The following is a 24,316-nucleotide window of genomic DNA, read 5'->3' on the forward strand; positions in this document are numbered from 1 at the left end:
AATGTAAATTCTATTTCACAAAGAAATGCCTCCACCCCTGTAAGAACCTTTTGAATACTGCAGATTTGCACCCACACACGCACGCTCACACATACGCACTCACCTTCCCACAGTGGTGTTGCTCCCCCTCCCTCCGCGCTCTCACACAGGTCTTCCACTGCAGTCTCAGTCAGCTGTTGATCGTGTGAATGCCATCTGAAGGACATGATGCTCTTGTTTCACCATCAGCCTGCATTGCAGAAACAAGGAAACATGATAGGCTCTCAAAATGATATTCTTTTAGAAATAAAACATGGATGTTGTTGAATGGAAAACATACTTTTCATTCTCCCCATTCTCCTACATTATACTTCATATTCAGGTAGATTAAACAAGGTCGGATTTGGATTAGAAACAAATTTAAACATGAGTAATTATATTCCCGATGACAAAGCCAAAGATGTGACATGAATTGGAAATGATGAAACACCCTCCATGCAGCTCTAAAAGTAGTGCTAAGATGCTGCTAAAATTAGCGTTGAGGCTTCTTTGTTAGCGTCGAGTAAAGCACTGTTTGAGATCAATCCCCTTTTAAAACAAACTGGGTCATTAAGGGATAACCACCACCCACCTAGGCCATTTCTCATCGACCATCTGTGAAGGAGAGATGGAAGACAACAAAAGAGAAAGACACTTAGAGTTAACATACTCATTGTAATTTGCGTGGTTGCACGAGGATCTGAGAGATTGTCTCGTCTGTAACTGGCGCTGCATGAGTTGCATTATTAGATTGCATCAAGTTCAGTGTTGTGGTGAATTAAACAGATGTTGCTCTACTGTAGACAGCTGAATTGTTGATAACCCTCTCGTAATCAAGAGACCTCCATCAGAGCAGGCTCAGTTGTAAAAAAAAAAAAAAGAAAGAAAAAAACCCTCTTGCTGATATGACCTCTTGTAACCACCTCATTATCACAACCTAACCAAGTTAGAGACACACATACACAACTCTGGTAATTCTTCTGAGCCACTGAGTTATACTTTACCTTTGTGGTGGGAACAGAGCAGCATGGTGCCTCTGACGCTGGCACAGGTAAGTGTGTCACAGGTGTTACCTCGGGGGGTATTCGCTTCTGTTTATAGTCTCGCCCATTTTTACGTGCCCCGACCATCACAAGGAGTCACGGCTTTCCTCCACCTGAAAGGGCTAAAACCTCAACCCTCGTGAAGAACGCTGCGCTGTGAACTGACGAAAATAGAAGCAAGAAGCAAGATGTGTTACACGCATGTGTTAAATCCCCATCTATGGGAGAGAAGACAGTAGAGGAGGAAAATAACTATTTAAAAAAAGTCAGTGTCAAATCAAAGTTTTTTTAATAGTCTGGACACAAAAAAAACAATATGACAAATGTCAATAAATGATTCTATAACAAACTTGTGCGATGGAAAGCTCCAGCTAAATAACATCTGGGTCAGACAGAATTCAAGATGCGGAGGGTATGAGGAGACCTGAAATAATTTTCTTAACAGCAGTTAGCTGCATAATCTAAGAGAGAGACACATTTTGGTTGCAGGCACTGACTCAGCCAACAGCTGGTACCCGGCTCCGGAAATGTGGAATTGTCAAGTTTTACCTCATTATGATTGAGCGAACACATCAGATGCAAGTTGTGCTTGTGTTTCAAGTCAGTTCAATACAGACTATTGAAATGAAAACGTGAGAGGCATATTTAACGCTAGACCGAATATCTACTTAATCAAAGTCCGGGCAGGCCTGCCTCCAATGGTTCTGTATTTACAGTTGGATTTAGTTGCACTTAACTCACAGTCAGTGATTTGACCTCTTCAATGCTTTAACACCTCGGTGTTTTAAAGCTGTTAAAACGTTTGAAAGCATTTTCATGTTTGTTGTGTTTTTTTCCAAAGACTTATGCCGCCATCTATTATGGGAGGGAATGATGCAGGTTGCCTGCACATCCAACCAAGTCAACGCAGCTTTCACTTTACACAGGACATTTCATCATTTTCTATGGAAAAATAAAATATAAATCTAAAATATGAATATTATATAATCTATATTATTACTATAATATTATATAAATATTCTAAAATATGAATCGTCGATGTTTTGCTTTGGCAATACAGCGGTATTTGTCTAGCTAAGGGACGACCGTATTGTACAGCACGGGTGAGCTGACAGCGTTATCAGTGAATCGTGCAGGAAAACACTTCAAGGAGCGCTTCGGAGGGAGCGTTTGTTGACACTCTGGCTGGTAAATTGGACATGTGGCTGTGCATGGCTGAGCCTGTTCAAGTGAATCAGTTGAAAATGGGATTGTGTGGCAATACTTACCTCCTTTCACTTTATCTCCATCTGTATGTAATGTGTTACCTCTCCCCCCCCCCCCCCCCCCCCCCCTTTACTCCTTTACCCGTATATCTTTTTTTTCTCTTTCTCTCACACTAAACACACACTAAATTGCCCCCGACCCTCACCATTAACAAAACCTCTCTTTTTGGTCTCCTCCTTACTTTTGCCCAGCACTTTTGCTGCTTCTGTCCTACCGATGCCCCGAACAGCAGTTGCTAGGCAACAGCTGATTGAGCATGAGGGCTATGCAATTGACCAATTAGAAGTCTTCCAAATGAAAAGCAGTGTCAAGACTTACAGCATCCACAGCTAAGGCTTTTTCCAGGCTATTCTGTGAGAGGACACTGGATATTGTACTGTATGCTAGTAGGACATTTATTAGTTTGTGTTTGTTTATTCAATTGTTAAAAATGTACCACTTTAATCTAGCCAATGTAATATCAGACTGTGAGCTAAGTCAAACACACTTTGCCCTGCTACGCAGCTTCCTCACCTTCATCCTGTTTGCGTAAGTACAATGTCATCTAGGTCTGACTTCCTCTCTTCTCTATTTTACCTCCTGCCCCCGAACCCCCACTTTTCTTTCTTCTGGTCATTCAGTCTTTTACTCTCTTCTCTCGGCCTCTCTTTCATACCACACCCTCCATCAGTGACCAGACACATCCATCATTGTTCCTCCTCTTGTGCCCAGCTAGCCGCCCTGGGGATTCCATTAAGGCTCAGCCGCTGACACGCGCGCTCACACACACATTTAAGATAAAGGCAGCTTTCTCTCATCTGCCCCCGTGGCAGAGACACGATTAGTTTGAGACTCGGGATAGTGATGCAGCGATGGATGATGGCGATGGATCCGTATTTGGCGGTGGAGATAATGATGCCGCCGCTGCTGTTGACTGTGGTCCCAAAGGCCGTGAGGTGATGATGAGGTACGCTTAAACAGAAATGTTTCCCGCAATTGCTCAGCACATCCATCCATTTGACCATAATTAAGCTTGTTGGAATTCAGAGAGCCGTTTAAGAAAAAGTTTATGTCTGCAACCCCAAACAAATACCCATTGAACTTATTCCCATCAGGTGCATTTCAATGAAAAAGCGTGTGGTTCATTAAGGATTTGTTTTAACTATTATAATTGAACCTTCTTTTAAACATAAAGTAGTACTAATATGTATTTGCACACGTATAATGCTGTAACACTGGGGGTATCTTACAGCTAATAGTTTACTAAGGACATCGTGGTTCAGTAGGCTAAAATATAGCCCTGAAAGACAGACAGACGGACAGAAAAAGATTTGTTTCATTCAACCTTTTTGCTAAGGATAAACATAACATTTGGTTGGTGGAAAAACTCGTTTTGATGACATTTTTAGATTTGGATTAGTGTATGAAACGGATTAAGTGCTTCTTTGATTTCACGGTAATGTGATACAAAACCAGTGTCCTTGATGCTTGAGAAAGCCATCGATACCCAGAAAAGCAAAAACACTCAGCTTTATTAAGAACAAAATTATTTTTGTATTTTATTATATGAGCTACTATGATAAAATTTATTTTTTAATCCGAGCCATTCATTGTAAACCCTGGTACCTTCACAGGTACTTGTGTGTTTTGAATGTCTTTTCTAATTGGGAAAGACAACCTACCACAATCCTTACTGCTAATCACCGCTCTTCATGACGCCGTGAAACAAGATAGAAAAAAATCGTTTTCATTAGTGTTGTGGCAACAATACTATTTGACCTTTGCTGACTTGCCATGCAGCACTCGGCCAAGTTGAAAGTACGGCTGCCAAGGAGCGAACAGGGTGGAAGATTTTTCTTTTCAACATCCAGAAATTGATGTGGTAACGACTGATTTGGCACAAATTTGTTTCTTTGACTTAAGAAAACTTTGGTAGGTAAAAGGTACACAGCTATTGTGAATTATTTGCCTTTAATAGAAATGTATTTTCTTTTTTTGTCCTTTTTCTGCCTACAGTATTATAAATTGATCATGACTTGTTTAATTTCATGTAGCAAATTATTATTTTCAACACACATTGCATGAGCCTAGTGTTGTCTGGGGTGGTGTACGGTCCAGCAAGAATATGCTATAACGACAAACCAGAGTGACTGATCCCTGAAAAGATTTGCTGCTATGTGATGCACGATCACTGGCATTGATTTAATTTACTTTCATCCCTAATTTCTTTTCACGCGCGCCCACAAGCTGTTGCATGCGGCAACAATTCATCATCGCTGCACAGCCCTCTGCAAAGCTGTGTTCACCTCAAGGACGAGGAGACTTTGGCGCCTCGATAACTCTGTGCGAGGGGCGGGGTCAATGAAATGAAGGTTAATCACCGGTACCACACAGTTTCACACATGCACGCCCGGATTTAAAGACACTGAACCTACATACAACGCTCCGTGGAGTCAGGTGTAGGAGACCACCAAGGTCGCCCAGTGATGGGGAGATGAGAGCACTTTGCCACTGCTTGAACAAAGTACCGGCGCTGCCTCAGCACCATGAGCCCAGGAATACAAATACATTCAGCTAAGTGGAAGAGTTATTTTACACAAGACCTTGAGCCTTCGGCCCACTGCAGACTGTAACTAACTAACTAACAGCACAGAGGGCTGAAGATAGAAGGGCAGTGACAGAGGTAGAAAACGAGAGGAGAGTGAAAGAAGAAGAAAGGTGAAGATACGGCACGGGAAGAGATGCTTGTGAAACGGAGGAAGAGGCTAAAAAGGGAGACTGCGAGCATTCCAGAAAATACTAAAATAGAGCCGTTCGGGGAGGTGGAGTAGAATATGTGTGATGAGAGACGTAGTGAGAAAAGGGGGAGTGATGGGAGAATAAGGGGTGCCGTGGCTACCTATCATCACACAGCCGAGGGTGACATTGATTAGCACTTGCCATCGGCGGGGAGCCTGTGAGCCCATTCTACGGGAAGGTCAGATAATTAAACCCAACGCCGCTGCAACAATAACTGGCACCGTGCCAGCCCCGTTCCCGCCTCAAACTCCTTGGAGTCGGATGAAACAAAGCGGCGTTGTGTTTTTGTGATTACTTGTGTTCAAGTTAATGCCGTGTTGGCATGTTATGCGTGTGCATGGAAAGCCCGCTGTGTAAGAAATATCCCAGAAGAAGCGTCACTTAGTTGACTTTACTGATAATGGAGGCATTGGAAATGTTCAATCATATGATTGATGGCAGCAAGACCAGAAAGAAAGAGTCATGCTGTGTGTGCAGTTTATATGAGCAGCTGTTAAATTCAATCCAGGCCGTCAGCATTGGCCACAATTTTCACACGTTGGGATTTCATACCATTGCAAAATGCCCGACTCGTAACCCAGAGGGGTTTAGGATTCCACTCAGCCTTCATTCCATATAGTGTACGTAGTAAATAACCTGCCAGTCTCTCATGTGACTGTGATGTGGTGAGAGAGATGTTCTGACCCATCAGAGTAATGCGTTGGGTGTTGGTGTGCGTAAGAAGTTCTCCTCTGTTCAAACCCTTCATTCCTCTTCTTCTAACCTGTGGATTTTTGTCATGTGATTTCCAAAGTCAACTCTTCAAAGAGCCTAGAAGAGTTTTTTTTTTTTTTGGAGCACTGCGCGTGGGGCACGGTGAGATTGGATTTGATCTTAGCAAGCATCTTTTTCTCATTTGCCATTTCTTTTGAAGACATACATTGTCATCTCTGTAGTTTTAGTATCAATATTGTTTACGTTATTGCTATTAAAGCTTTAAATAAAAAATAAAGGGGGAAAGTAGGATACAACCTCGAAGTTTAAGTTGTTAAGCCATCAATACCTCTCTCTTGTTGCCAAAACCATCCGTTAGAAATCAAGCAATCTTTGTTAGCATGTGTCATTTAACATTGCTTAATGCTATAATATTAGCCTAAAGGCTTTTTTTTACCTCTCTGCTTGTCACAATGTAATAGAATTAAAGCATGTTGATGATTATGTAAACTATCCAGGCCCAGAACTAGCTGTAAATTACAGTCCTTAATGATAAATGGCCTGTCATGTCTTAACTGCTCTATTTCTGTGTTAAATCGTCTGATTCCCTCTCTGTGGCGCATTGCACATTATCAGCTGCAGCGAGGCAGGCGCTCTCTGCGTGAGATTTGAATGGTGAGATGTGTCACTGTGAGAGAGTGAGAGCGCAGCGATGCAGAAGAGTTGTTAGGAGCCAAGAGGAATAGAGGGAGAGCAAGAAAAGGTGATGGTGCAGAGACAAAGAGAAAATAGCTGTGAGGTGGTTAGATAACAGTGAGGAGATCTGTGCAGGGATGCTGATTGCAAGTTGGTTTTGTGTGTGTGTGTGTGTGTGTGTGTGTGTGCACACATTCGCTTATAACCCGCCCATGTGGATGCATTACTTATGTGCATTATATTTATAGATGAGGTGTCGTTATCTTTCCGACAGGCCTCCCCACATCCACACCTACCCAACGTCACTGCCAGCCACCTGTCCACTAATTAACCTGATTGACACACTGCGCAGCAACGACTGCCTTACTCCCCCTCCCGAAATCTCTGCGTGTGATTTGCATTCGTGCATTTATCCACCTGTCTTTCATTTTGCAGGCCTCCTCTTGTGTCTCTGTGATCCAGGTGGATGGTTTTGTGCGTGACACAGTGTTCTTTGCTGTGATGTAATCTGATGCCAAGACGTAAATATGAGTTAGTGTTGTTCACGGCGATTGTAGCATATAGAAGCCGCTTTCTGACTACGTAGAAAGATCGACCATCATTAATGGGATCTCTCTGACACCCGCATGCGTGTGTGTGTGTGCGTGTGTGTATGTGTATGAATGAGTGATGGAACGAGTTGCCCTGCAGTTTCAAAATAGCCATAACAGTAGTGCAGCATTTTTCATATAGAGAGTGCAGTATCTGCAGTGAGGTGTCAGGCTGCAAGTGGCCATGAATAAACTGCACTTCATCTTTTACCTCATCTATCTGTCTCATTTAATGTACACAATCTGTTTACCTTTAAAACATCTTTCTCTAATGAGGAAATACCCAATTACATAACATGCAGGTACAAATTACATGTGTAATGACTCTCTTCAGGCTAATCAAAGGCACAATCATTATTCTTACCTGACAGATCACATGAATCTAACCCTAAGTTTGATTTGTAGCGTGTTTGTAAATATGAATACAGACAGAGATTCTCAATATATAAATACTTTTACACTTTGCATTCCATCTCAAGACATACTGCTATCGATTTGTGCTCAGCCTGAACGTGCTGCCATGTCCTCCGAATGAGATTCACGTAGCCTCAAGAGCCTGATTGCATTGGGGGAATCGATGAGGTGGCAGAGAAATGGAGAGACGAGACCGAGAGCAAGAGAGAGGGGAAGAGGTGTATTCGCTGTTCTTCATTACACCTATAAAAAGAAAGAAATGAGAAGTGGCAGCAAGGGAGTATTAGATTGTGTTGCAGCGCAGTCCCGACTAACCCATATGTATTTTGCATCATGCCTCTCGCAGCATATATAATGTAGTAAAGAAATAATATAATTTGCGTTAAACCTCGCACATTGCTGGTGCATTCCTTCTGGGTATTGTAAAAGTCACTCTGTGACAATGCTGCATATCATAGGCAGAGGGAAAAGTAGGTCTGATGATTTTTGTATGCAAAGTCAACTTATCTCCCAGATGTATACATTTACTAGAGGAAGAGTAGGAAAAAAAGTAGGACAATGCCAGAGGAGCTGAGGTGAGCATGACAGAGAGGGACTGACAACGCATCACAGGGCTCATCTGTCTGCGGTAGCCGGGTGTAATTAACAAGGCTTTTTTAATTAATCGGCCTCAACTAGAATAGAAACTCCAATCTTAAACTACATTTTGGACTAAATGAATTCAAGAACACATGCAAACAGTCGTCCTGCCTTTTTCTTCCCTGTGATAATACTTCCTTTCTTCTCAATGCGCTATTCCAGATGTATTTTGTTTTGTTCCTTCCTATATTTCCTCTTTCTCACGTCTTCATTCAGATTAACTCGGATAGGATTTAAATCTGGCACCATCTTTCCAGGTGAAAAGAGGCCAAAATATTGTGTTCCCTGGGTTTTCAAATGTTTCCATTCACAACCTAGCATGCTGGGGAATGTGCCAACCCTGCAGTGCCCTCCAATGGCGGGTCCGTGCCCGGGGAGGACGTGGCAGCATCTGGTGATGATCCCGATGGTCGAACTCTACCAGCTGAGTCCCGAAAACAACCACCATCTGACCATCTGACGAAAATACTAATCTCTCTGTCGCACTGCCAGCTCCACGTGGCATCTGAGAGAAGCTATTACTCGGCTTTGCTGAGGTCCTCTTTCTCTCTTCCTTCCTCTCTCTCTCTTTCTCACTCCGTAATTGTCTATTGCCTATTTGATTGGCTGATGCTGTATAGCAGGGGTGTCAAACTCATTTCAGGTTCGGGCCGGATACTGCCCACTTCGACCGAACGCGGGCCACTGACGATCGGTTTGGCTGACTTTTACAAATCAAGTTCAGTCTACATATCAAGCAGCAAAAAAACAACCACAACGAGAGACAGCATATTAAAGAGAAAATGTTCCATGCAAACCACAAGGTGGGATATGAAATGAAAGTAGTTTGTGTTCATAAGATATTCAGAATGTCTGCTGATTTAATGCATTGAAAACATCTTGGAGTGCTACCGATGACTCAGTTGACTAAGACTGAGCCCAGTTTCACTTGTAGTCTGAGCAGTGTCCAGCCCACTGCTGTGAAAGGCATATGTTCTTGCTAAAATGGGAACACAATCAGCAACTGTTTGTCCAAAAAACGTTTGTCTCTTGCTTTGAACTCTCTTAATCAATAGACACGTTCTTGGCATTGTTTTAGCCTTTTAACTGGAGCTGAGGGAAGGCCCCCATCGAAAGCCACAGCACAAATATATTAGATTGGTGGTGCAATGGGATGAAATTGGATGAAAACAAGTGTGTGCGTTTGTGCGTATTCACCATTGAGGTGTGTATGTGTGCGTGTGTTACACATGACAGATGAAAACAGTAAACATTTTTTTGTAATTTCATTTCCAGGCTTTATCGGGGTAAAGTATATCTGTTACATCATCTACAATGCATTGGCTTTTTTGCAAAATAATATAGATTAATATATGTAATACAAAAGATGCCATTATACATAGTCTTCTACTCAACGTGGTATTTTCATGCTTTACTCAAGGCTCATTAACTATTTACCCCCGAGCGCTGCGATTGGCTGGGTGCATCCTTCTGTGGTGTGACTGGCTGCTGCCCTGGTGGAGGCCGTTGAAAGTTGGCGTAATTGACCGTTAAGCCTCTACGGATTTCTCGCATGTTGACGATGTAGCAGAGAGCTGTGGCTCAGTCTGTACCGCACACGCACTGGTGATTAAACATGCTCTCTCATATCTATTCTTTTGTGTTGTATGTAAAATGAATTAAGACGTCCTGCATGTGTGTGTGTGGGGGTGTGTGCTGCTGGAGATAATAAAGGGATGGAATTAGGATGGTGTCTGTGTTGCTGTTCCTCCTTGGGCACCAATAGCAAACCATAAGGTGTTGTGTTTGTCAGAGCCAAGCTTCAGCTAGGTGGAGAGATACCCCTGGGAGCATCTGAGTCATCTGTGCTTGCGTGGACGTGTGTGTGTGTGTGTGTGTGTACCACAGAGTGACCACAAAGTGTTGGCAAGGCGGTCATATTTAGCCAAAGGCGTTGAACTCATTGTGTCAACTCCTGCAGGCTGCCATTGATGCCCCCTATCATATAACTCGCTCCTCCCTGCCCTCAGTGTGGCAAACTGGCCACGTTCTTGCCACTACTTGCCCCCGACACGTGCGCGCGGGCCTTTGGGAGTTTGTTTGCAATTGCGCCTTTGCAGCTGCGCCTGATTGTGCATGTTTGCATGTGTGCCCACATTTGTGTGGTGTATGTGTGTGTGCGCGCTTCCTTCCTTCCGGCTCTCCCAGCGCATCATGGAGCTCCTGCAGAGCACTGCTGCATTTCTGCTTCATTAGGTCTCTCCCTAAGGTCGAGCGAGAGGCCGGACCCAGCAGGCAAAGGATTGGGTCCAGGGAATAGAAAGGATTGAGAGAGGACAGCCACGGCAGGAATTGAAAAGTCAGCGTATTAAAGAGCAAAATATGAAAAGCAAAGGGAACTTGTGAAACATGTGGCTAACCGAGAGGGAAAATTAGAGAAATTGAGAGTGGAAAGATTTATGGGACACAAAAGAGAATGCAGACGGAGTCACTGAAGGAGCAGGAGGTGTAATGAAAAGACCATGGAAAAATGATTTGAGAAAAACATGGAGTTACATACTGAGAAAGGAGAAAAGTCCTCTTTAAATAAGAGGAAAAACTACTAGAGGAAATGATTAAAATAGGTTTACGGTCCTTCCAGCTGCTGAAAGACCTTTTATTGAAGCAAATGAGCACATAAGGGTGCACGTGAGGTTGGGCTCTTCACGCGTGTTGAGATGAGATAACTTATTCCAGCAGATACGTGTACAGTAATTAGACATTTTTGTGGTGTAGTCCTCCAAATACCTGGATCCTGAGGCCAGCTGACTGGTCTGTGGAGAAGAGCAGATCTATTTTGCTGTCTGCTCCTGTCGGCCTCCATACATCACACACACTTGAGCTTATGAAGCTGGCACTGCAGAAAAGTGCTGTCTTCAGTGTCCCTTAAATAAGTGGGACAGAAGAGACTCCACGTGTTGTGGCGTGGTCTTTACAGTAATTGTGTCATTACATAATGTCAGGATACAGTCCTGTCACGTGTTTCACAATTACTTACCCAAAGGAGCGTTCTTCCCGATTTAACTTGTAGTAAATGATAACAGATTTATCATTCACCATTGACGAGGATAATTGAAAGAGGAGGATAAAAGAAATACAGTGAAAAGAAGAAAAATAGAACGAAGCTTTGGATCGAGGGGGAGGGAGATGCGTGATGAGGTGGATGACGCTGGTGTAGAGTGAGAAGTAGAGAAGTGAGGAGGACCGAGTTATATAATGAAAAAGAAAAGTTTATGAGCCCTCCAGAAGGGCCGGCCTGAATCAAAGACACACAACTTCGTAGAGCAAGAGTAAACACTGCAGTCAGTATGGATATTGCCTTCTACTCCCATGGGAAGGCAGTACTTAGAGACACAGTATTGTGCACTTTGGTTCGCTTGTGAATAACAGATCCAAACGAGCCACCACGACACACGGCTCCTGGCAACTTGAGGCCTCGAAGGACTCAAATAATACTCTTGATTTGCAGGTACGAAGGGAGGGATAGGGGCATAGAAAGACCGATCCCTCTAAAGAGGAGAGTATGGTTTCCCTCTACTGGAAGAACAGAGATTCTTATTGGTACCCACATGCAACGCGTGTAATCGAATCACTATGACGACAGCATGTTTCCGCATAATGTGGCTGGGCTGTGCCTACATCCGGGGGTTTCATCAGTTAATGTCCTCCCTCTGCATTAAGGGTAAGAAAAATTAATGAAATAAACCGAGCTAAAATACAATTTATATTCTGCATTTGTCTTCAATCAATGGCCCATTTTGTTTTAGTAGGTACTGCAGCAGAAATTATTGGCAAACAAATTAATTCACTATTATATATTATATTGCTGGGGGCGGTTTTAAATACTGTACGTCTGCCTGTTCGATTTCATGTTTAACATGGCAGATCATTCTCAGTTCTCGAGGAAGATATTATATGATATAATGGGATGGTCTTGTATCAGACAGTGTAAACAGGCGGAGAATAATAATAAATAGAGAACCATGCAAATTATTTCTTGACAGTAAAGTCAGTTTCTGGCACTCATTTGTTTGAGAAAGGATGATGGGAAATGTTGTGAAGCGGGTAAAATGAAAGTTATTACTCACATAATGATGCTGGGCTTGTATTTCTGCGTGTGATGGTTCGTAATTACTCCGACTGGTTCGCAATAAAGGGCAATGTCACCAAAGGCCGTTCTGGTATTGAACCAAATCGGAAATTACCGCCTTGAGGAGAAAAGGGAATGAGAATGAGTTTAAAGCAGAGTGTCACAAGTAGAATGATGAAATAGGAAGAAGGAAAAGGTCATCAGCGAATGTAACCCTCAGCCCAGCAATCAGAAACCAGAGTGGATTATATATGGGGAAATTTCTATTAAAATAAAATTCATGCAATTTTTATGGAGAGCACAGAAGTGTGTGTGTGTGTGTGTGTGTGTGTGTGTGTGCGTGTGTGCGTGTGCGTGTGTGCGTGTGCGTGTGCGTGTGCGTGTGCGTGTGTGTGTGTGTGTGTGTGTTGTCCTGATTATAGTCCCTCAGATAAATAATGGCACCGAGGTGTCAAAGAGGGTGCTACAGCTGCAGATTCTGACTCTGGAGCATAGTGTTGGATGAAGGTAAATTATAATGCTAGCGCGTGTTCAAACTGAACCTTGTAAACTGTGGTTAGGAACGCAACTAAATGCATTTGTATGAACAAGGTGTTATCACAGCAATAGACAGAGGGCATTATGACCAGTTTGGGCTCATCGTCAGTCAGTATTTGGTGCAAATGAAGGGGATTGGAAAATAGTAGAGTATGCAGATATCATTCACAGTACTCCGACGTATCTGGCATTTCTAACTCCCAACAAACGTACCCGATCCCCCAGCGCGGTAGCACTTCCGTAATGATACACCCACCTCGTCTGCAACTATGACAACAATGGCATTAGGCGGTTGCACCCAACATGCAGCCCTGAGCTACAAGGCGCGCAGATGGGTGCTTTGGTGAAAGCTAGCGTTATGACAGAGAGGTGCGTAAAAATAGCAGCGGTAAAAGCCGTCGGAGCCCATGTTAGCAAAAGCCTTAGCTCGCAATCTGGCAGACTGTCGGGCCGCACCGCACCATTTGCATATGGTAATGAGCCCAGTGTTCAGGGTTAGCCGCTTACACTAATGACGCGTTTAGCTTTTAATAAATCAGTTAAGGCAGCTCCCCTCAGAGGCACAGGCAACTGCACCAATATGTGTGTGTGTGGATGTCACTGTATGCATATTTTATTGAGTTTTTAGTATTTATTGTTGCATTATAGTGTAATTTTCTCAGAATGCATAAGTCTGTTTTTGAGCACTTATCTACTGTCCAAGTGTGTGTGTGTGTGTGTGTGTGTGTGTGTGTGTGTGTGTGTGTGTGTGTGTGTGTGTGTGTGTGTGTGTGTGTGTGTGTGTGTGTGTGTGTGTGTGTGTGTGTGTGTGTGTTTCCTTCATATTCCATTTAAATGTGTGTGGAGGTGCTAATAGTCTCCTCTTTACTTGCTTTGAAATATCTTCCTTTGAAGTTGTAGTGCACCATTTTTTTGGTCTTTCTTCACCTTTTACCTGCCAACTTGAAAACTTGACCTCTTTAATGTTTTATTCTCTTAAAATGTCATCAAGGCTTTGATGGATTACCCTTGCATTGCATGTGTATTTCAACGTACCGGTGGTGGGAGGATGAAGCTCATATGCGCAATGAAGATGATTCTGGTAACTACTTCCTGCCAATCGGGGGGGGGTGACCGTCTCAGTAGCACAGTCAATAAAACACTCTGCAGTACACATATTTTCTTCTAGCTCCAGTTTGTTTCCAGTCTTTAGTAAGTAAGGAAGGAAAACAAGGAACTAGTCATTTGTCAAAACATGATTGCGCCAGTTCTGTGCAGAGAGGAGGGTAACAGAAAGAAATTTGGCCCAGTGGTGGTTAGAAGGTCACTGGGCCATGGGACCATCAGAAGGATTAGTCCTCAAATGGGATTACGTTCTTATATGGACACAAGAAGAAATGGGGGTTGACGCTCAAGCAAGAAAATAAGCAGAAATATTTCAATACAGACATCATTTTATCATAATTAGTGAGCAAGACGCGAGGAGGGGGAGGAGACTCCTAAAGGGGATTCTGCAGTTATATGAAGATTAAAGATGATGATGATTTGAACGAGTATGTGTGAATCTGGCACAAAACATAGTGTGATTTTGTTGGTTTCTCCTCGCCGGTACCTCTCTCTCATAAGCGAACCAGAATTTCATCTGTGAAGATGCACTCTGGTAGAATATCCTGGTCTCCCATCCGGTGTGACGCACACCAGCTCCCTCCCATAAGCACACACACACACACACACACACGTACAGTTAGATGGTGTTTACGTACACGGCAGAGAGGTGGCTTGGGGGGGTCTTGGGCGACGTCTTGCTGAGCTGCCACCGTGGTCCTGCTGCATGTAGGTCAGCCTCGGCCGTGGGGGGCGGGGGGGCGCCCCACCTCTAACCTGCCTCGCTCGCTCCCCCAGCTCCTTCTCTCCCACCCCTCTGCCTCTCTTTTTACAACCTGTTCTCACTGGCAGAGCCCCACTCCAACTCCAGAAGGCAGCTTTGTTCGCCATGTGTCCTTATGCATCGACTCTGTGTGCTCTCAATCTTTTTTTCTCGATATTTTTTTAACAGGGCTTTTGTGGAAGAGAGTTTTTGCAACACATAATGGAACACTTTGGCGATCTGTTTATCTGAAAGTATTTCACAATATTTGGAGCTACATGGTTTTTCTTTGGGCAGTGTCAATGTGCAGAGTATCCTTCTTCGTAACATCTCCAAACCCTCTGTATTATGTGATCAGTGGAGCAAACAATAATTAATAGCAAGCAATTGGTTTAATGTAATCGATAGAAACTTGTTTCAAATAAAAAAACAGCTTGAGAATGTCTATTTTTAACAACAAAAATTAATAGAATATTGAATAATTTTCATTATAAAACTGGACACGTGGGAATATGTTCACTCTCCGGAAAGCTAAATATTGATAAGATAAACAATGTCAGCCTACTTGGAAAGTTGTTGTTTGCAGATTTTAATTAGCCAGAACTTTTCAGAACCTGCTGTGTGATGGTTATGAGTCATCTGATGTATTTTTGCCCTCGTGTTCGTCATCTCGTCGTCAAGTTGTGAGCCTCATTAAGTGAATCAGGTGCTTTACTGGCATAGCACACTTATCAGCATCAGGAACACGGAAAAGCTCCTTTAATAATCCCATCACCTCAGTGGGAAGAACGAGCATATCAAACTGGGAGGCCTCACTGGTTTCAAACACATTAGAGTCTATTTATTGAAGCGGATGAGAAGCAGCTGATGCGGAACATTCACAAACTTGAACTTAATCATACCAACTTTCTATAACTTGTAGTTGTATAAATATATAAAAACATGTTGAGTGTTTATTAATGTTCAGTGTCTTTCAATAAAGAGATATTTTACATTATTACAATAACAGGGTTTACTATATTCTAGTCATTCATTAGTGTTTTTTAACAGCAGTCCCCAATTACGGGAGCCCTCAGGAAGAATTATTGTTTCTGGCAAATACATTTTCCTGTGCACAACTACATTATAGTGTTAGTATTAACCATGTATTAAATGTCTTTGTGTATACTTGCCAAATGGGGGGGCCTTCAAAGTAAAGCGTTTCAGCTTTCTTTCCAAAAGTCCTGAAGCTTTTTGGCAGGCGGCACACACGCCACAACTCTCCATTTGCACGGTTTAACATTCTATTATTGGCTTTCATTTTCTGTGTTTGCAAAGTAAAAAGCAACATTTTGTCAACAGCGTTGTTGCTGGCAGCCATTTTTGAACAGCAGTGTCTATTGAGAATATACAGTGACAGCAAAATAGGACAAATAGAGAGAATATGAATTTGACCAGAGAATTAGGTTGTTGTTGTTTTTTTAAAGAAAATCCAACAAATATAGTTCCATATTTTCCAGGCAACCATATGCATGATCAAGGGGAAAACTATGTCATTAAATTCTGAAATTAGGTTGCCATCTGTGTTGTGGCTGGGCGTTTACAGTAATTGTTACGTCATGTGGAGCCAACAAGAAAATAACTCCTAACTGGGTGTGAACTCCTTTTTCCTTTTTAGCATTACGAGCCAGCTGAGCAAATTCCCCAGCATGCACTTCTCCTATCTGCCGGTCTAAAGGCCATTTATGTTGTTTAGAATTTTATAGGAGGCTTGTTAAAAGTCATTTGAATGCTATGATTTCCTTTTATCTTCCTATCTCTTTGCCCTCTGTGCTCCTGGTTTTTCTTTCTCCCCCCGTCACTTAAATCTCTCATCCTGGCTTTTTTACTTCCCTACATTCATAACTTAAATGCCTCAACATTTATATGAATGTTCCTGCAGGAGCTTATCCTTACTTCCCCAGTGTTCGAGAGCATGAACCAAAAATGTAATTCTTGGATCTCCTCCCAATAACAGTGTTTACACCCGGACAGCGTAAGCATGCTGAGAATGACACACGACTGATGCAAAACAAATGTCAGTATCTGAACGTATGAAAACAGTTGTGGCCACACGGGATAATGTGTCGGTGTCTGCGTGAAATCAGTCGGCACTGGCTGTGGGTTTCTCTCCCTGTCTCTGTGCCCGGGGGAACAGTTGGTGGGGCTGGTACCCAACGGCATCGGCAGAACAGCACGCCACGCGCTGACATTCAAAACGCCGACACGGCTCCGTGTGCTCAGAGAGGTTTCAAACAGCCCCGCTCATGATCTCAATGATCATGATCTCAATGATCTAATCACAACGCACTCATTTGAGGATTTGTTTTCTTGGGGACAATTGTGTATTGTAGAACGTTTTGTATGATTTCCATTTTCCTTCACAGTCACAATACTACAACATAAATTGCTGCCACAAAGTCCACCCAAAATACTGTACATATATTTTGTTAGCAGCTCTCTCTCTTCTTTCTCTCTTGTTCTTTCACCGTTGCGGAAGGGTTCTGCTTTAATTGCTAGTATAGTGCAAATAGCTCATATAGACACATACCCACACATATGCTAAAAGAACCCCCCCCCCCAGCATATATTTATCTTATCTCTCCATGCATCGAGCTATCTTTCCATCCATACTAACCATTGATGGAAAGATAAACCATATCCTTCCCCGTCTTTCCTCCCCTCATCCAGCTCCATCTGTCCATAGACAATGTGCCTGTACTGGGGCCTCCCAGAGTGATCCTGTTAGAGGGTTAATGCTGTGAGAAATTACAGTGAACTACCACTTTTGCCACCATCACAACCGCTTTGCAGCCACATGCTGCCTACAGCCTTGTTGCCTAGCAACTCCCCAGACAGCTTCCCTCCAATCTGCGATGTCTGCTCTGCGATAGAGTCCCGGGTCTAATGTGCATTATATCTCATTTTGTCTTATCATTCTGTTATTAGTGACACAAGTTTACTCAGAGCTGTGACTTCTGAAAGAGCGCTGATGCAGAATCTGCCTCTCACGTTGAATCAACTAAATAATACGCAACAAGCGAGACGTCTTGAAACATTGTCGTCTGAATCTTTTTTCTGAGTGCTCAGCAAAAAAACGTGAACAGAAGTGACAAAGATGCAGATGATGCAGTAAAGCTGTTCAGTGGAATAGAGGCGGACCCTTTGAAGATTTTTGGTGGATAAAAAAAAGTTAGCACCTGAACGGACAGATTAAGTCAGCAATGTTATATTCCATGTTTGAAAATGGCTGGAGTCTTTTCTTGCAAAAAAAGTATGGAAGGCCATGAGGGCTGTTTTTATGTGCGTATTCACTTCCACCGAGGCCGTCCTCGTGTTTCTTTTTTGAGACATCAGCGGTCATGAGGATCGTCGGCAGATGGTGGAAAAATGTAATCTACATCTGAGTTTTAGGGGGTTTGGCCAGCCCGGTTCTCTTCTCATTGCGGGAGTCTTTAAACAAACAATGTGTGATGGTGTCACTTCATACGTAACCCTTTGAGGCAGAAGACAGCAAGTGCAAGCAGGATGAGTAATGGCGTGTGAAAGTTGCATTTCCAATGCAGAATACGTGGGAATTAAAGCCCGAGCACTGTACTATAATATAACACTTCAATGATATCCAGAAATTATATAGTATGGGCACTTTTCTGTTCATTTCTGTTGGGTGAATCACTGCAGCTTTTTAAGCACCAATTTCCCATTTTAAGTGATCATTCTATAGTGAACCCCTTATTTAAATCCACCAAGGTCATAGAGGAAAGCAATAGCTGTAATTTCCATTAATGGGACCTGAATGCAGAATGTGGGGGTCAAAGAGACCTGTGAAATTTGATTTTGCCACCAAAGAGAGATGTGTATGTGTGTATATTTATCATATGTTGAGAGACACACAATGCACTGACGAACATATTATTCCTTTCTTCATCTCTTCATCAACTTGCTTTCCTTAAAGGACTTTTCTTGAACTGAATATCTGCAAATAGAAGACTATGCTGTAGATGCGTGTAAACAAGTACACACAAGCACCATCTGCCGGACCATGTCTTACTGTAACCAAGCCTGAAGACACACACACACACACTTAGCGAGCAGCAGGGCATTATGCCCAGCCTTGCCCCAGGTGTCTCAGTGTTGATATGTTGGTGAGACCTCAGATGAATCCATGCAGGGCCGACTAATGCTCTTGTGCAAAGCTTTTCAAAGCTGCCGAACAGCGAGAGTGAGAAAAGAGAGAGGAGAGTTGACATGTTTTAGCGTATTAATATCCACCTCAGGTGCTAATTTACCCAATAAGTCACATGTGTCATCAGCTCTTATGAAAGAAATTGGAAATAAAAAGAAACAGAGGAACTAGGGCATGATGGAGAGACAGAGTGAAAGAGACTGAGAGAGAAATAAGAATGAGACGAGGTGTAAATCCCATTAACGAATAAGCTTCATTAGTCATGCCCATTAGTGTCCTAAGCATGGATTAATTTAACTTCAGCCGACTTCGGAGAAGCCCAGTGGCCGTGATTGGATGCAGTTTGATTACACACCTGAATGTTTGATCACTGACACACGTTTTTCTGACCAGCAGCGGAAAGACGGTGTAGCTCTTGACCCAGAAAATTAGAACACCTCCAAAAAGAAAATGTAAACATGTAAACATCCTTCTTTCTTCAGCTGGATCACTGTTCTTTTCTGTCTGTTTCACTCTTACTGTCCACTTTAACTTTTCTTTGTTCACCTGTCCTTTGCACTAAATAGTCCTCCTCTGTGTGTGTTTGTATTGTCCACAGGCCGACCCCCAAGGCCGTGACATAGCCATCCGTCCCTTCTTGGAGCACTGTGAGAACACCCACATGACCATTTGGCTGGGTATTGTTTACGCCTACAAGGGACTGCTAATGGTGAGAGGAGAGGCTCAATGTTTGATCATGTACCTACAGTGTACACGCACATGAACACACATTTACACTATGTGCTGAGTCTGGTAAAAATGCTAAATTATTTTTAATAACTCATGAACTTACACTCTGAAGTTATCCAATCAAATGAGATTTAGGGTGCAAGCTCATATAAAACCGCTCTTGAAGGAAGATACCACTTGTACCAGCTAGTCAGTCAGATTTATTTATTCAGCCCAAATCACAAATTTGCCTGAAAGGGCTTTACAGACTATACACCTTCTATATTTAGACCGTCTGTTCAAATGAAGGAAAGAAAAGCTTATCGGGGAATTAAAGGAATAACCAACCACAAGAGGAACCACAGAGGACTCTGAAGGCCAAATGGCATCCATCTTGTGCTATTCATTATAACCATCTGTTGTTGAGACGTAATACTTTCAGGACGAACAGACATGCAATACGATGTGTTCCTGAGGATGACCATATTAAGTACATAGGAAACAAGTTTACATATAAATAAATATGGATTAGGGAAAAGTTCAGCAATTTCTCGGTGCTGCGAATACAGGAAGGACGTACATTCAGATAAACTCTTATTTTGTATTAATTCAACGCACAAGACACTGTATAAAGTGTTAAATAGTGAGCTTTATAGATGCTGACAGGGGCGGATGGTGTATAGGGGCAATTTGGGCAACGCCCCACCAACTGGGAGTCCCGCCTCTCTCGGGGCGAATTCATTGACGTGGAAAATTGCCCACGCATTCTCCCGTTGACTCTCATGTTAAAACTTTTTTTTCTTCGAAAATCTGTTAACTTGTTAGAATGTTAACTTGTGTATAATTCCCAATTTCTATTGATGTATTTGTAATCTTACTAAATTCTACAAGGCAAATAAATTAAGTTAACTTTTTCCTTGGCCCCATTTGCCTTTGTAAGAAAATGTTCTATTTTGTCTTTATTATTTTGTCAGAATGCACTAGAATGCTTTGTTTGTATGTGAAAAAAAAAATCTTTATTTAGCCCCCCCTACAATAAAATTCACCAGCCGCCACTGGATGCTGATGTATATTTTATTACCTTAGGACAGACCCTAGCTAGCTGCTCTGCCATTCTTCCAGTCTTTATGCTAAGCTAACTGGTTACTGGCTGCAGCTTGAACAGATACATATAACAGCAGCGCATATCTTCTCATCTTAACATATGTGTTCCCAAATGTAAAATGATTCCTTTATATTGTTGTGATATCAGTTTAGCATTGATGTTTGACTGACCTTTGCTATAACTCCCACTATTCCTGTGGAAATGGGTAAGTAGTTGTATAAAAAGGGTTTGATACATTGCATTGTGCAATGTTATATGCATACTATATAGGTCCCTACTAAAATATATACATATTCATTTATTTGAAGAAATACTACAAAAAAAGTACTCCATTAATGAAGAACGGTAAAGAGCAGCGTTCAAAGATATTCAAATATACTCCATAGTCTGATTCACCTCTTCTCAAACATGTTGATGAAAAGCAAATGTTTATTATCCTCTTTCCCCCCCACAGTTATTTGGCTGTTTCTTGGCATGGGAGACCAGGAACGTGAGCATCCCTGCTCTCAATGACAGCAAATACATCGGGATGAGCGTCTACAACGTGGGCATCATGTGCATCATTGGTGCCGCAGTGTCTTTTCTTACCAGGGACCAGCCCAATGTCCAGTTCTGCATTGTGGCACTGGTGATCATCTTTTGCAGCACCATTACGCTCTGTCTTGTCTTCGTTCCCAAGGTCAGTTTGGTGTGTGTGTGTGTGTGTGTTATGTTTTGGGTTACTCAAAATCTAGAGGTCTTAATTATTCCCCAGAATGCCAAACCAGTCCCGTGTCTTGAAAAAACGTTGAAAAAAAGTTATGTGTAGCTTTTCTACTCCATAAAACGTTATTGCAGAGTGAAGCTCTCCCTAAAACCCCAAAACCTTCTTCCAGTTAATCACCATGAGGACCAACCCCGACGCAGCCACCCAGAACCGCAGGTTAAAGTTCACCCAGAACCAGAAGAAGGAGGACTCCAAGACCTCCACCTCAGTCACGAGCGTCAACCAGGCCAACACTTCGCGACTGGACGGCCTTCAAACTGATAACCACCGCCTCCGTATGAAGATAACAGAGGTCTGACCTGAAGAATAAAATCCTTTGATTTTTACACTTACTGTAATTTTACAAGACAAGACGACCATGCAGAGGGTTTTCATGCAATAGGTAAAAAAAAAAACGTTTATTAAACTTAAATGGAGAAACAACAATTGAGCAGAAGTAGAAGAAGAGAAGATGGAACATGATGATCATTTCACTACCTCTGCTGAAGCCAGTCCATTTTTAAATATAATTTCATATATTTGTAATTGCAGAGCTAGATGCAGTTGTTTCTCTCCAATCCAGCGCCTTAAAACGCTCACTTATACTGACATTGAGTGACAAAAAAAACAGAAAAGCAATTTTGTTAAACTTGTTCTTCTGAGTTTGTATCTCTATGTGGAAATGCACTTATTGTACATCGCTTTGGATGAAAGCATCAGCTAAATGGCATATAATGTAATGTAATGTTATTTTTATGTTAGCTTCACTTAATTGATGACTATTCAGTGTATGATCACAATGTACTCGATTTACTAATCATTTGTTTTACAAGCTTAAAAAAACAAACATGAACTAATGTTTTCTTGTTTAAAAAGCTGGATAAAGAGCTGGAAGAAGTGACCATGCAGCTGCAAGACACCCCAGAGAAAACTCCCTACATCAAACAGAACCATTACCCGGATGCCAACAACATCCTTAGCATACGCAACTTCACAGACGGTAAAGGTGAGAACTGGCCCCATGGCATATTGTATTCAGTAGATAGAGAGCACTTGTTGAACGTTTCCATTTATTTCATCAGAAAAATGCAGCAATTCCAACACTGATATCATACTGGATACCATTGTTCTATTAATAACAATCCAGTACATACATGTGTATTTATTTGTTACATTCTGTCGCATAATGTTAAGACAACAATGTTTAAATGAAGCCTGATGTGTCTTTATACATAAAAGGTTGATCTCAGTCTAGGACTACAGAAGTCGGATGGGTTCACCTTGAATAGTTAGTCCCCCCGTGGCGCTCGTTTGATCGACGGCTTTGCCGACGGAGAACCCGCTTCTACGTGTGTTGATGCCAGACGGCGTTCTTCCTCACTAACTCACTGAAGCTGCTCAGCCGGACTGTTTGATGCTGCTTCTGACGGCTGAATTTCAGCTGTCTGCGCATGCAGACGGGAGCTAAAGGAACTAAAAATGAGCAGCTCGGTCTGATGCAATTCAGTCCTGTCTCACCTCAATTTAGTGCGATTCAGTCTGATGTGATTTATTATAACGTAATGTGTACAGCTGTAATGAGATGCTGAGCATGTTTGTCTGTTTCACTTAGTTACCCCGTTACGTTTGCACATTCATACAATATTTTGGTGCTTCATTTCGAGGCCGCAGCTCGAAAGGAACGTCTTTCATTCAGTCACTGGAGCTCCTGTCAGCTGCAGATGAAGAAGGAGCACATGAGCACTTTGTCTGTCAGCAGGTCCGTGACGCTTCCTGGGACGAGTCGTGAGATTAGTACCTGCAGACGCCGCCGCCGCTGCTGCTTAGCAAGTTATACACGTACTACAGTCACACTTCTCTCCCACCTCCATTGTTAAGCCACCTAATAATTGTGGGATGTTGTTTGCTGTGTGATGAGCCAGGGAGGAGGGGGAGTTAAGGTGAGCCAGCATTGGGTGAGAGAAGCACGGAGAAGATACGTGTCGTATCTCTCTCTTCTGGCGCTTCGGTTGTTTACCCCGCCGATGTCCGCCCAGGCTGTTTGAGCTGCTGCAGCTGTATCTGTGACATTATCAAACCGCCGTCCTCAAATTGAATCAGGGAATCCTTACACCCCCAGCAGCATGGCTCTGCATAATGCACCATTTCAACAGATGCAGGGTGATGGTGATGTGATGAACAGCAGGCCGTTTCAGCTCATTTGATGCACACGGCAGAACAGCGCTCCTCTCAAGGAATAGATCCTAATTTGGGAAGGTATCCTTCTGCAGTTCGGAAGCAGGCTTGTTTGAGAAGTTCCTCATGCGTTCATGGTGATGCAGACTGAAGGCAGTCAGTCACTCCGTTCACAGGGCAACGTCTCAAATGCCTCCTAATTGTCTTTTAGTTTGTTCTGCTTCCTCCTGTGTCTCCTTTTTCTCTGCCTTACACACTCGGGTTTCAGCTGTGTTATGTGCAGGTAAAAAACTGTGAGAGGAAGCCGGAGTACCCGAAGAGAACCGTTCCTATATCTGTCTTCTCTAAATTTGTGATTTGTTATATTTCAAATCCGGTGGGTAAAGGAGCGAATACATTCCCCAAAGCCACCAGTTGGAGATTGTAAAAAAAAAAAGAAGAAAAATACAGGTAACTGATTTTTGGAGCGCGCACACACCTTCCAAAATAAATGTCACTTGGCTTATTTGAAAGGAAAGCTCTGCCTGAGTAAGAATCTCATTTTTAGACTGACCTTGCTATTACTTCTACTGAAGTGTACACGATAATGATCTTGTGCGAAGAGCAGGAGAAAGAGAGATGAGACGAGGAGAGACAGCACATTAGATGCTCCTCAGAAACATCAATCTGACATTATGGAAATAAAATCACAGGCCGTTAAGCCTTCTTCAAGATCACCAGCGTATAATCTGTGCTCGGCCTCATCTGCTTT

General features: G+C 42.6%; 1 protein-coding gene across 1 annotated transcript in view; it reads left to right on the forward strand.

Moving 5' to 3' along the window:
* gabbr2 (gamma-aminobutyric acid (GABA) B receptor, 2) overlaps positions 1–24,316 on the forward strand; it is a 134,131-nt gene that overhangs the window by 105,638 nt on the left and 4,177 nt on the right. The window contains exons 14-17 of the mRNA XM_037473636.2: positions 19,431–19,541; positions 21,100–21,324; positions 21,521–21,703; positions 22,267–22,396. Coding sequence (XP_037329533.2) covers positions 19,431–19,541; positions 21,100–21,324; positions 21,521–21,703; positions 22,267–22,396 — 649 coding nt within the window. The remainder of the gene's footprint in view (positions 1–19,430; positions 19,542–21,099; positions 21,325–21,520; positions 21,704–22,266; positions 22,397–24,316) is intronic.

This window comes from Pungitius pungitius, chromosome 17 (genome assembly GCF_949316345.1).
Source record: "Pungitius pungitius chromosome 17, fPunPun2.1, whole genome shotgun sequence".
Lineage (NCBI taxonomy): Eukaryota > Metazoa > Chordata > Actinopteri > Perciformes > Gasterosteidae > Pungitius > Pungitius pungitius.